The sequence below is a fragment of the Mirounga leonina genome, unplaced genomic scaffold (assembly GCF_011800145.1).
Source record: "Mirounga leonina isolate KUSES-001 unplaced genomic scaffold, KU_Mleo_1.0 Mir_153, whole genome shotgun sequence".
Lineage (NCBI taxonomy): Eukaryota > Metazoa > Chordata > Mammalia > Carnivora > Phocidae > Mirounga > Mirounga leonina.
In genome coordinates this window covers 5,655,314-5,669,969 of record NW_023270387.1, presented here as the reverse complement: position 1 = coordinate 5,669,969, position 14,656 = coordinate 5,655,314, and the positions used below count along the sequence as shown (strand labels likewise).

The 14,656-nt window shown below is 38.8% G+C and overlaps 1 protein-coding gene across 1 annotated transcript in view; it reads left to right on the top strand.

Annotated features, from left to right (window-relative positions):
- The window catches only part of CUNH11orf65 (chromosome unknown C11orf65 homolog), a 93,813-nt gene that overhangs the window by 51,764 nt on the left and 27,393 nt on the right, over window positions 1–14,656 (top strand). The window contains exon 5 of the mRNA XM_035008862.1: window positions 10,676–10,846. Within this exon, the coding sequence (XP_034864753.1) occupies window positions 10,676–10,846 (171 nt within the window). The remainder of the gene's footprint in view (window positions 1–10,675; window positions 10,847–14,656) is intronic.

Here is a 14,656-nt window from a genome sequence, read left to right as displayed (position 1 = left end):
ACTTGAGCAAAATTATCAACCAGCTTGACATAATTGGCATTTATAGAGCACTGCACCCAACAAAAGAAAACACATTCTTTTCAAGTGCATGTGAAACATCCACCAAGATACATTATATTCTGGGTCATAAAACAAACATCCACAAATTTGAAAGAATTAAAATCATACAAAGAAACTTCTCTGATCACAATGGAATTAAAAAGTATTTAAAAATAGAATAGAATTAATAACAGAAAAATTTCTGGAAAACTTCCAAATATTTGGGTATTAAATAGCATACCTCTGTATAACCCATGAGTCAAAGAAGAAGTCACAAAGGAAATTTGACAATATCTTTGATTTAATGAAAATGAAAATACAACATAAAAAATTGAGGATGCAGCTAAAGCAGTACTTACAGAGAAATTTATAGCATAAATACTGATATTTAAAAAGAAAGATCTCAAATCAGTGATCTAAGCTTCCAACATAGAATCAATAAAAGAAGAGCAAATTAAACCCAAAGCAAGTAAAAGGAAGGAAATGATAACAGTAGAAATCAGTAATATTGCAAATAGAAAACCATCAGAGAAAATGAATGAAATAAAAACTTGTTGCTTTTGAAAAGAGCAATACAATTTATAAACCTCTAAATAAAATTTTAAAGAGAATGCATGCAATTCAGAAATGTCAGAAATAAAAAGCAACATATTACTACCAATCCTACAGGCCTTAAGATGATATATTATGAATCATTTAATGCCCACAAATTGGAAAAATTAGGTGAAAAAACAATTCATTGTAAGGCATAAACCAAAACTCACTAAAAAACAAATAAAAATAACATAAATAGGTCTATCTATTAAATTGAATTTTTAAATTCAATTAAATTTGAGTTATTAAATTATTAAATTATAAGTTGAGTTTATAAAAATCCCACAAAGAAAACTCCAGTCTCAGGTGGATTTCCTAGTGAATTCTAGTTAGCATTTAAGAAAGACAATACAAATTCTACACAATATTTCCAGAAATAGGAGGGAATATGTCCCAACAATATCTATAAAGTATTACCCAATATAAAAATCACTCGGGGCTTATTAAAAAAAGATATTACAAGAAAATAACAACCAGTATCTCTGAGGAACATATATACAGGTTAGTAAATAACATCATAAACAAATGGAGTTTATCCAAGGAGTACAGGGTTGGCTTAACATTTGGAAATCAATCAATGCAATTTACCATACTCACAGACTTAGAAAGAACGTTGGATATAACCATCTCAATAGATGCAGAAACTTAAAGGTGAAAGACTGAACGCTTTCTTCCTAAGATCAGGAACACGGCAAGGATGTGCTCTTACCACTTCTTTACTGGAGAGGTCCTAGTGAGTGCAATAAGGCAAGAAAGAGGGAGGAGGGAGACACTGAGATTGGAAAGGAAGATTTCAAAGAGTCTTTATTCACAGTTGACGTGATTGACTAGGTACACAATCCTAAGGAATTTACAAACTTACTGGAACTACTAAGTGAGTTTATCAAGATTGTGAGATACAGAAACCAACCGTACTGCCATTATTTCAGCAAGAAACAATGGGAAATTTTTAAAAATACGTTTACAGTAACATCAGAAAAAATGAAATACCTAAGCATAAACTGAAGAAAAAATTCTGTATGACCTATCCACTAAAAACTGCAAAACATTGCTAAGGGAACTTAAAAAAGACTTGAATAAATGATGAGATATAAGGTGGTCTTAGATCAGAAGGCTCCATATTGTTAAGATGTCCATTGTCTCCAAATTGATCTGTACATTCAGTTCAGTCACAAAAGTTAGAGTAGGATTTTTGGGGAAATTGACAAGTTAATTTGAAAATTTTTATGGAAATGCATAGGAACTAGATTAGCCAAAACAATTTTGGAAACACAAAATTTGGAGAACTTAACATTATTTGATTCCAAGACTTACTATAATGCTACTATACTCAAGACTTTGTGTTATTAGGATAAAGACAGACATAGGTTAATGGAACAGAATCAAGAGTTGAGTAAAATAGATACACATGGGCGCCTGGGTGGCTCAGTTGGTTAAGCGACTGCCTTCGGCTCAGGTCATGATCCTGGAGTCCCGGGATCGAGTCCCGCATCGGGCTCCCTGCTCGGCGGGGAGTCTGCTTCTCCCTCTGACCCTCCCCCCTCTCATGCTCTCTGTCTCATTCTCTCTCAAATAAATAAATAAAATCTTTAAAAAAAAAATAGATACACATGTATACTGATGAATTTTAACACAGGTGCCAAGGCAATATAATTGGAAAATGATATTCTTTTTAACAAATTGGATATTCAAATGCAGAAAAATGAACGTTTACCCTTATCTCTCACACCATATATGTAAAGTTTTATATCTCAAAAGAGATCACAGATCTAAATATAAATGCTAAAACCATAAATACCTACAAGTAAGCAAAGGAGACAATCTTAGTGACCTTGGGTTCTGGCAAAAATTTCTTAAATAGGACACAGGAGCATGATACATGAAAAAGGTGTCAAATTGCACTTCATCAAAGTTAAAAGCTTTTGCTCTCTGAAAGACATTGTTTAAAAAAATAAAAAGACAAGCTACATGTATTTAACTAACTGGAATTTAAATAAAATCCTGAGGAAAAAAAGACAAGCCACAGACAGGAAGAAAACATTAGCAAAAAATATATATAATTAAAGTCTTGTATCTAGAATATTAAAAACCCTCAAAACTTAATGGTAAGACAACCTCATTTTAGATGAGCATAAGATTTGAACACTCTATCCTTGAAGATACATGGATAGCAAATGAGCACAAATAAAGTAATGACTGTCATCGTTAGTCATCAGGGAAGTGCAAACTAAAACTTTAATGAGTTACCACTATATATATAGAATGGTTCAGTCTGCCTAATTGTTGGCACAGATACAGAGTGAATGCAAACTGCTACATCTACTTTGGGAACCAGTTTGACAGTTTTCTTACTAATTAATATACACCCACTATTCATCCCAGACATTCCACTCCTAGATATGTACTCAAGAGAATAAGAACCTATGTCCACAGAATGATTGTATATATGAGTGTTCATAGCAGCTTTATTTGTAATAGCCAAAACCCAGAAACAACCCAAATGTCACTGGATAAACAAATTGTGATTATTTATACAAAGAAATACTACTCAGCAATATGAAGGAATGAACTACTGATACACATAGCAACAAGGATGAATGTCAAAATAACAACGCTGAATGAAACCAGTCAAGAAAGAGTTCATACTGGGGCGCCTGGGTGGCTCAGTCGTTAAGCGTCTGCCTTTGGCTCAGGTCATGATCCCAGGGTCCTGAGACTGAGCCCCGCATTGGGCTCCCTGCTCGACGGGAAGCCTGCTTCTGCCTCTCCCACTCCCCCTGCTTGTGTTCCCTCTCTCACTGTGTCTCTCTCTGTCAAATAAATAAATAAAATCTTTAAAAAAAAAAAAAAAGAAAGAGTTCATACTGCAATGAATCATGGAGCACTATGTCAAAAACTAATGATGTAATGTATGGTGATTAACATAACATAATAAAAAAAAAGAGTTCATACTGTATGATTCCATTTACATAAAATGCTAGAAAATATGAACAACTCTGGAGATACACAAAGCAGATTAGTAGTTGTCTGGAGATGAGGGTGGGGGGATGAAGGGAGTAAAGGATGACGAAGTCCCCCAAGGAACTTTGGGGGTGATGGATATGTTCATTTTTTACTGTAGTGATGGATTCACAGGTGTATACTTATACCAAAACTCTTCAAGTTGTTCTGTTAAAATATGTGTGTTTACTATATACCTCAGTAAAGTTGTAAAAACTTTTGTGACCCCCCTCCACCCATTTTGTCTACCCCCCAACCCACTGCCTTTGACAGTCACCAATGTATTCTGTTAATCTGTGAGCTTGATTTTTGTGAGAACATGTGCAGACATTCAGAAGATCTTGATAAAGTAGTTCTTCATCTCTTGTACTTGCAGGGTGAGTTGGGGGCAACCCAGGAACCAGTTGTAAGGGTCATAGGGTTACAGCGCCTACAGTGCAATCAAATGCTTAATGCTCTCAGGCCTTATGCACTAAGGTTAAGGGCATGAGTGGGGAAGAAGTGGACTCCAGAGACCTAGGATGGAGACATATGGGCAGGTATAGACAAGGCTGAGAACCTTGAACTTCAAACTCCCCTGTTGGTGGAGGAAGTTCTTCCTCCCTGTTTTGTGGGCCAGGCCTTCTCTGCATAAAAGCTTTTCAGTGACTGCATCTGGCACAGCTGCTGCACGTGCTCATGCTGATTCTCCTTAGCGTTCTCCCACAAACATCGCGTATCGCCTCCAGCCACCAGCGGGAGTTCTGTTTCAGAGCAGCCGGGACACAGAGGTACGAGATCTACTCCAGGAGGAGATTGCTTATAAATCAAAAGACTTAAAAGAATTTACCAATCTCATGAATAGGAGTCTTGGAAACCTGTGTGAGAGTGAATTTTCAGGTTGCAAGATCAGAAAACGGGTTAAATTTACTGATAATGGCCACGTTCATCTAGGATTATGAATTTAATGTGTTGGCTTGAGTACCCAGAAATGATGTTAAATAGTCTATCTGGTTGGCTAATCAAAGCCTCAACTCAACCAAAGCTCTCCTATTGCAAAATGCCTGAACTTCTCTGGTATACTGTAGAAAAAAGGATTTCTGAAGTGTCAGGGGAATGCATATATTTGTTCCTCTTACATGCAGTCTACTCAGCTACCCACAGGCTGTAACCCCAGGAGGCCTAGAAGATACAGTTTTCATCAAGTCATTAATAAATGAGAGGAGCCGCAGAGTTCTTGATGAACTCCGTGGTGGCTGTTTTTATAGACTGGACATGACAGTGGTGAAAGCAGTGGTGGGATTGGTACCTTTAATTCACCAGGAGTAATGGTAGAGGTCAGGTGGTGACACAGATAGCAGCTAAACTTCCAGAAGTGCTTCCTCTAATGCAGCAGGTCGGCACAGCCCCTGGCCCCTGTTACGTTGCTGTTGACCTGACGCGTGTTCTTTCCATCCCAACCCGTAAGCAAAAAGAGAGGCAGTTTGCATTTACATGGGAAGAAGAGGATGTGCCTTTCCATCTTACTCTCAGAGCTGTGTCTGCTCTCCTGTTGTTTTCCCTAGGGGCTTGTACATCTCAGTTCCCACAGACCATCATGCATGTCCTTACATTGGTGACCTTATACTAGTCAGACGCAGTGAGCAGAAGAGAACTCCCTGGTTGACTTCCTAGGACAAATGCACACGAGAAGGAGAGAGAGAAATTTTGCAAAATGTTCAAGGTTTGCCACATAGCTAAAGCTTATGGACATTTGGGGATATCCTTTCTAAAGTGAGAGAGAAGTCTCGATACCTTGGCATGTCTGTCTCGAAGGCACACAGCACTTCAAGGGCTTCTCTGGACTTAGGAAGTAAAACATGCCACGTTGGGGTGCGCTGCTCCAACCAGTTTTCAAGGTAACCTAACGAGGCTACTGGGCTCCAGTGGGACATGGGGTAAGAATGAACATGGTAGCAGGTCCACAGTGTGGTCAAGGTGCTCCCACTTGGCATTTAGGGCCAAGCAGTCCCAACAGTATTGGACAGACAGTGAAATGCTGAGTGAAGCTTCTTACAATTAGAGGATCTCAGCACAGAGGTTTTAGGAGTAAGGTAATGCCCTCTTCTGCCAACAGCTATTTTACATTTGAAAATCAGTTCTGGTTCTGCTGCTGGGCCCTGGGAGAGACTGGGTGCTTGGCAGTAGGATTCCAAGTGCTCTGTGGTTATGAACTGACCTGACTTTTATCTAATCCAATGAACCATAAAACTGAGAGTATACAGCATCATCTCAGTACAAAAGAGAATGGGTCTGAGAAGGTCCAGAGGGCTATGGTAAGCTGTATGAGCAGGTGGCTCAGATTCCTTCAATCGTACATTGGCTCTGCTTCATCTCCATGCCTTTGGCTTCATGGGGAGCCCCTGTGACAAGCTAACAGAGGGAGAGTATATTAGGTCTAATTCACCAGGCATCTGCACAGGATTCTGGCAACATCCAAATATGGACAGTGACTAGATTACAACCCCTCAGTAGGCCCAGAGAATGGTCAAAGGCTATCCTCCCAGTGAGCACAAGTGGTTTTCTGCTTCATATAGAAAGGAGAAGCAGTTTGAGACAGAAACCTTACTGTCTATGGGCAGTAACTGAAAGCTTCTCAGCTGATTAGGTACTTGGATGGAATTAAATGGGGGCAATTGGGATTAGGTCTGGGGACAGGTATACTCAGAATGGGCATAGCATATATTTGTGTCCTTGTGAATGTCCTCCCTAGGAGGCAGAAAGCTCTAAGTATTCAGATGGACGAGGTGATCCATCCTGTCAATGTCCATTTTTTCACCTGGCCTCTTCAGTTGTTGCTCAATGGAGCCATGTACAAAGTGGTCATGGGTATAGGGATGGAGGCTACATATAGATTCATAAACTTGGTCTTTTCCTCACTGAGGTTGTTCCGTCTCTGTAGTCACAGATAACTGGACAGCAGAAACCATTACTTTGCCTCCAACAGTGTGCTGGCTGCCTGGTGGCAGGCTGATTATGTTGGACCCTTCCCAGATAGAGGTGGCATCTCTTTGTGTTCGCAGTGATAGACAAATATTTTGGGTGTGTGTTTTATTTCTCTGCTTGCATTACTTCTGTCAGCAATACCATTTATTACAGAAGCCTTATCCATCATCATTTTATTCCATACAACGTTGCCTCTAACTGGGGATGCATGTACAGTAAAGGAAGTGGTAATAGGCTGAGAACAACGCAGTACGCTCCCCGTGTGTGCTGTCCCCAGAAACAGCTAGAACTGACAGAACGCTCGTGTGATTTGCTGACGCTGAGACACGGCACCGCGGTGGGCAGAGACCGGAGGGCGAGACACCTGGAAATAAGCCAATGCACATGAATAATAATCTGTTTTATTTCTTTTTTCTTTTCTTTCCTCTGTTTACTCTCAATCCTCATCCATAACTGAGCTCTCTATTTCTAATTACATGGACATTTCTATCTCAAACTCAATTGGTCTAACACTGAATTTCTTATATTGCTCATCATAAAAATGGTTTCTTTTCCATATTCCTCTTGGCCTCAGGTTATGACACCATCATTTACCCAGTCATCCAAGTCAGAAATGTAGGGGTTCTCTTTGACTTCTTACCTGTCATAAGCTCCTGTGGGTCATCTGTCATAAAGTCCTATCAATTCTGCTTCCAGAGACTCTCCCAAGTCTGGCATGTCTGTCCCTCCCCGACTGGAGCTTCTCAGTATTCTCATCTCCACTTCACAGGCAGAGTCCTTCCACTTGGTCTCTTTGTCTCTCATCCTTTGCCATCTCTGTGCAAACACTGATGCCATGTCTTGAAAACACGAATTAAATCACCTCCTTACCCGAAGCATGTTGGGGGCTCACCATTACCTCCATCCCACATGATAGTCCCTCTCCCCAGGTTGCTCTTTTCTGGCTCAATTCCATGGCAGCAAGGCCTTCACCTTGTGATGCTTGGCTCAAACAGCTTCGGAAGCCTGCCCTGACCCTGACATAGCGAGGCACGGGCACTGTTTTCGGAGGTGCCCTCACAGATGTGTTATATACTCAGTTGTCACACTTGTGCAAATCTCTGCATATTTGTCTGCCACCTCCACTACACTGGGAGCTCCTAAAGAACAGGGACTCTGATCTATTTGTCAGCACAGGGCTGTAGACATAGTAGATGCTTAATGAAGACATGTTGTTTGTTGAATGAGTTGAGTGAGTGAGGGAGGGAGGGAGTCCTTATAGCTGGATGTTGTTGTTTCCTTTCTGTAAGGTTGCAGGGGATGAACGAGAAGTGTTACTTCGTGTGCTTTGTTCACTGATGATGGCATCCTCTACCTACTTCTGCTGAGAATCAGCAGTAAACAAAATCAACAAAATCTTGATCTTTTTTTTACCTCTCTCTTAATTAAAAAAAAAAAATGTGGTTTTTACATTCCCTTCCTGTGCTGCCCTAGAGATCTTAGCTTTTCTTGACTTCTTTTCCAGTTTAAACTTTGATTCTTACTAGGTCTTTTGCATTTTAACTTCTCTCCCTGTTGGTTTCAGAAAAATTTTTATAATTTTTTTTTCTCTTTAAATTTTCTGTCTTAGAATATGAGATCATTTTAAAATGGATATATTGCAGCATTACCTCTAACGCCAAATTTTATATTGTTTTTGTTTTAAATACTGCTCATTTTTTATGAAACATGTTATGATTATTATGAAGTGATCTGTATTTCTGGTTACTGTTGTATTTGAAATTCTGTCCTTGCTGACCTATTGTTGTTTGATTACTGTTACAGCCCACTTAACTATAAATAGTGACTAATATTTAAAGAGTTTAAAACAGAATTAAATTATTGGAATAAGTATTATTCTCTTTAAAATGAATCCTCTTTCGGGCGCCTGGGTGGCTCAGTTGGTTAAGCGACTGCCTTCGGCTCAGGTCATGATCCTGGAGTCCCAGGATCGAGTCCTGCATCGGGCTCCCTGCTCGGCGAGGAGTCTGCTTCTCTCTCTAACCCTCCCCCCTCTCATGTACTCTCTCTCTCTCTCATTCTTGCTCTCTCAAATAGAGAAATAAAATCTTAAAAAAAAAAAAATGAATCCTCTTTCTATATATCCCTGATGAGAGTAAAAAATAGATAACTGAACTGTTGTAAATCACTGTTGCCAAAGGAAAAAGAAATATCATCCAGTTTCCAAATCTAGTCACAAGTGTATATTTAGGAAGGTAAAACATGGAAGAACTCATAAAAAATGTGTTCACCTCTAGCCTTCCAGAATTTTCTGATTTCTAAATGCATTTTTGTTGTGGCATCAGCATTAATTAATAAACCTGGGCCATTGGGTACCATCATTCATTCATTCAGTACTAATTTTTTTGAGTGCCTATTATGTTCAGGGAATATAGAGTGGAAGATTTGCAAGTTCCACAAAGGAATCCCATCTCTGTACACAATGCTTTGCAAATGGTGGACACTCGATAAGTATTTATTACATGAGTAAGTGAATGAAGAACTATAGAAAAATTGTGAAATCATACTTTCTTATAATTTGTGCTCTTACTAACCAATATAAATCAAGAGGCATGTTCCTGCTTCTATGAAGGTAGCTCTCATGGATCATTATCTATTTAAAGTTTGAAAAAGCAAAAACTTCATGAAGGCAGAGACATATCTTGTCACTGTCCTACCTCTTACCATCCAGGAATTTGTGTGCCTTCTTTTATTGAATGCTTCCTATGTGCCAGTCATAGTTCTGAATGCTTTATAAAGACTTACACTTCTAAACCTCTCAAGAATGCTGAGGAGTATTATGACTACCATTTTAAGGTAATCTGAAGCCCAGGAAGACTAGGTTATTTGGCAAAGGTCATAGAGCTAGTAAATAAATCACAGAAGCAAGACTCAAGGCCAGATAGTTGGATATCAGAGTCCTATCTAGCCCTACACGACCACCATGCTGCTTCCTACTCTGTGTTGAATTAAGAAATGAAAACAGGGGGCGCCTGGGTGGCTCAGTCGTTAAGCGTCTGCCTTCGGCTCAGGTCATGATCCCAGGGTCCTGGGATCGAGCCCCGCATCGGGCTCCCTGCTCGGCAGGAAGCCTGCTTCTCCCTCTCCCACACCCCCTGCCTGTGTTCCCTCTCTCGCTGTGTCTCTCTCTGTCAAATAAATAAATAAAATCTTTAAAAAAAAAAAAAAAAGAAATGAAAACAGTTTCAGAGTAGGTTAACTTTGAAAATGGAATACGATTGTAGATCTTAAAATGAAAAACCAAAGAAAAAACACCATTTTCTAATATTCTTGGAAGGACTGCTAACTTGCCTGTACACACTTAGCTCACGTTTGGGGGATGCGTTCATTTATGTGCTCAGACTAACATGAGACAGAACAGTGCAGCCGAAGAAGTCTGGACTTGGAGTCTGATTCGAAGATGGGCTCTGACATCTGCTTACTACTTACATGATCTTGAACAATTTAACTTCACCAGCTCTCCATTTCCTCACCCGTAAAATAGGAATAAAAACAGGTGTCACAAATGGCTGTGTCTTTTTAGAGAGAATTAAACAAGATAATGTATGAAAAGTACCTGACACAAAAAAGGATATTACCATCTCTCTTCCCTTTGCCTCTCCCTCTCTTTCCTGTTCCCTCTGCTTTCCCCTCTTTACCTGCTGTTAGTCACATGACCTTGTCTTCCAGGACTTAATCTCTCTCCTGTAAGACAAGAGGGCTAATCATCTGGTCTCCAAGATCCTTTGACTCTGTAATTCTATGATTTGGTGATTTAATTACTTGGTTTTTCATTGTATCATAGCAGGGCAGTGTACCAAGGGGTGGTTTTGAAATGAGGCTTCACCAGTTAGCATGGTTGATTAAGTTGCCTTGTTTCTTTTTTTTCCCCAAAAGATCCCATCACATAGAACGTGGTTTGGATGTATTTGAGATAAATCAGGTGAAAACCTGGTTTAATATGTGAGTGGTTTCACAGCAACAATATATGTATTAACTGTATCTACTAGTAATGACCTTGTTTCACAAGATGATGTCTCCCTTCCTTTCCCCTGTTTAGGTACTATGCAGGAAACCTAGAGGCTAAGTCAACAAATCATAGAACTCTAGATTTAATTCACACAGCCACCAAGGGGCTAATGAGAGCTGTCGAAGGCGGTGGAATAGATTCTGTGATGGAGTGGGAAGTGGATGAAGTGCTGAACTGGACAAATGCACTGAACTTTGATGAGTAAATGCATTCTGCTTTTACTGGGGAGCAAGGGCAGGCCTCATGTATGTTTCTGATGTTCCCACCTCTGCCTCGAATCTTGGGCCCACAAAATCTTTAAAAAAGAAAAACAAAAAGCAAATGAGTATTGTTTGTTGAGAAAAAAAGATATGAGGGAAGAATATAAAAACGATGGTATAAAAGTAGAAAAAGAGAATTAGACTTAGGTATTTTTTTTTTAATTGAAGTATGATTAACATACAGTGTTACATGAGTTGTAGGTCTATAAACAGTGATTGGACAGTTCTGTGTGTAGCTCAGTGTTCACCATGATAAATATAGTCACCATCTGTCACCGTACAACTTTACCACACATATTATCAACTGTATTCCCGATGCTGTACTTCTCATCTCTGTGACTTATTTTATAACTGGAAGTTTGCATCTCTCTCTTTTTTTATTAACATATAATGTATGATTTGTGTCAGGGGTACAGGTCTGTGATTCATCAGTCTTACACAATTCAGAGCACTCACCACAGCACATACCCTCCCCAGTGTCCATCACCCACTTACCCCATCCTCCCACCCCACCCCCCACTCCAGCAACCCTCAGGTTGTTTCCTGAGATTAAGAGTCTCTTATGGTTTGTCTCCCTCTCTGGTTTCGTCTTGTTTCATTTTCCCCTCTCTTCCCCTATGATCCTCTGTCTTCTTTCTCAAATTCCTCATATCAGTGAGATCATATGATAATTGTCTTTCCCTGATTGACTTATTTCGCTTAGCATAATACCCTCTAATTCCATCCACATGGTTGCAAATGGCAAGATTTCATTTTTTTTTTGATGGCTGCATAATATTCCATTGTGTATATATACCACATCTTCTTTCGTCTATTAATAGACATCTAGGCTCTTTCCATAGTTTGGCTGTAGGAGGTTTGTGTATCTCTTAATCCCCTTTATCTGTTTCACCCATCCTGCCACCCACCTCCCCTTTGACCAACATCAGTTCTCTACATTTAGGGTCTGATTCTTTTTTGTTCATTTGTTTTGTTTCTTAGAAACAAAATCTAGTTCATAGGGTCGTGAAATTCTTTGGTATTTGTCTTTCTCTGTCTGACTTATTTCACCTAGCATTATACCCTCTAGCTCCATCCATATTTTCACAAATGTTGAGATCATTTTTTATGGCTGAGTAATATTCCACTGTGTGTGTGTGTGTGTGTGTGTGTATCTACCACATCTTTTTTATCCATTCATCAGTTGATGGACACTTGGGTTGCTTCCATGTCATGGCCACTGTAAATAATGCTGCAATAAACATACATATCCTTTCGAATTAGTGTATTTGTTTCTTCTGGTTAAATACCCAGTAGTGGAATTACTGGATCATATGGTATTTCTATTTTCAATTTTTGAAGACCCTCCGTACTGTTTTCCACAGTGGCTGCACCAGTTTGCATTCCCATCAACGGTGCAGGAGGGTTTCCTTTTCTCCACATCCTCACCAACACTTACTAGTCCTTGTCTTTTTTATTTTAGTTATTCTGACAAGTGTAAGGTGATATCTCATTGTGGTTTTGATTTGCATTTCCCTGATGATGAGTGATGTTGAACATCTTTTCATGTGTCTGTTGGCCACCTGCATGTCTTAGGAGAAATGTGTATTCATATCTTCTGCCTATTTGTAACCGGATGTGTGTGTGTGTATGTGTGTGTTGAGTTGTATAAGTTCTTCATGTAGTTTGGATATTAACCCCTCATTGGATATTTCATCTGTAAATATCTCCCATTCAGTAGGTTGCCTTTTCATTTTGTTCATAGTTTACTTTGCTATGTAAAAGCTTTTTATTTTGGTATAGTCCCAATAGTTTATTTTTGGTTTTGTTTTCTTTGCCTGAGGAGACATAGCTAGAAAAATGTTACCAAGACCAATATCAAGAAATGACTGCCTACATTTTTTTTCTAGGAGATTTATAGTTTTAGGTCTCACATTTAGGTCTATAATCATTTTGAGTTTATTTTTGTGTGTGGTCTGAGAAAGTGGTTTAGTTTCATTCTTTTGTATGTAGCTATCCAGTTTTCCCAGCACCATTTATTGAATAAAATGTCTTTATTATATATTCTTGCCTCCTTTGTCATAGATTAAAGAACCATATAAGTATGGATTTATTTCTGGCTCTGTACTTTATTCCATTGACCCATGACTCTGTTTTCATGCCACTACCATACTGTTTTAATTACTATAACTTTGTAGTGTATTTTGAATTCTGGGATTGTGATGCCTCCAGCTTTGTTCTTCTTTCTCAAGATTACTTTGGCTGTTTGGGGTCTTTTGTGGTTCCATTCTAATTTTAGGATTGTTCTAGTTCTGTGAAAAATGCTGTTGGTATTTTGATAGGGATTACATGAAATCTGTAGATTGCTTTGGGTAGTATGAACATTTTAACATTTAACAACCAATGTGCGAGCACAGTATATATTTCCATTTGTGTTGTGTTCAGTTTCTTTCATCAGTATCTTACAGTTTTCCGAGTATGGGTCTTTCACCTCATTGGTTAGGTTTATACATAGATATTTTATTCTCTTTGGTGCAATTGAACATGGGATTGTTTTCTTAATTTCCTTCTGCTACTTTGTCATTAGTACATAGAAATGCAGCAGATTTCTGTATGTTAATTTTGGATTCTGCAACTTTACTAAATTCATTTATGAATTCTTTTTTTTTTCTTTTTTTTGTAGGCTCCTGAGCATGGAGCCCAACATGGAGCTCAAGCTCATGACCCCCGAGATCAAGAGTCAGATGCCAAGGGGCACCTGAGTGGCCCAGTGGTTAAACATTTGCCTTCAGCTCAGGTCATGATCCTGGGGTCCTGGGATAGAGCCCTGTGTCAGACTCCCTGCAGGGAGCCTGCTTCTCCCTCTGCCCCTCCCCCCACTCGTGCTCATGCTAGTGCTCATACTCACGTGAGTACTCTCTCTCTCTCAAATAGATAAATCTTAAAAAAAAAAATAGTCGGATGCCTAACGGACTAAGCCACCCAGGCACCCCATTTATGAGTTCTAGTAGTTTTTTGGTGGAGTCTTTCAGGTTCTCTCTATATAGTATCATGTCAACTGCAAATAGTGACAGTTTGACTTCTTCCTAACCAATTTATATGCTTTTTATTTCTTGTCTGATTGCTGTGGCTAGGACTTGCAGTGCTATGTTGAATAAAAGTGGTGAGAGTGGACATTCTTAATCTTGTTCCTGATTTTATAAGAAAAGCAAGCTCTCAGTTTTTCACCATTGTTAGCTATGTGTTTTTCATATATAGCCTTTATTATATTGAGGTATGTTCCCTCTAAACCTACTTTGTTTAGAGTTTTATCATGAACAATATTGTATTTTGTCAAATGCATTTTTACCATCTATTAAGAGGATCATATGGTTTTTCTCCTTCTTATTGTTAACGTGATGTATCACGCTGATTGATTTGCAAATATTGAGCCACACTTGCATCCCTGGACTAAATCCCACTGGATTGTGGTGGATGATTCTTTTAATGTATTATTGACTTCGGTTTGTTAATATTTTGTTGAGGATTTTGCATCTATGTCATCAGGTAAATTGGCCCATAGTTTCTTTTGTTTTGTTTTTCTGTGGTGTCTGAGTGGTTTTGGCATCAGGCTAATGTGTACTCATGGAATGAATTTGGAAGATTTCTTTTCTCTTCTGCTTTTTGGAACAGTTTGAAAAGAATCAGTATTAAATCTTCTTTATTTTTTTAAATGTTTAATTTAAAGTCAATTTAATTAACATATACTGTATTATTAGCTTTAGAGGTACAA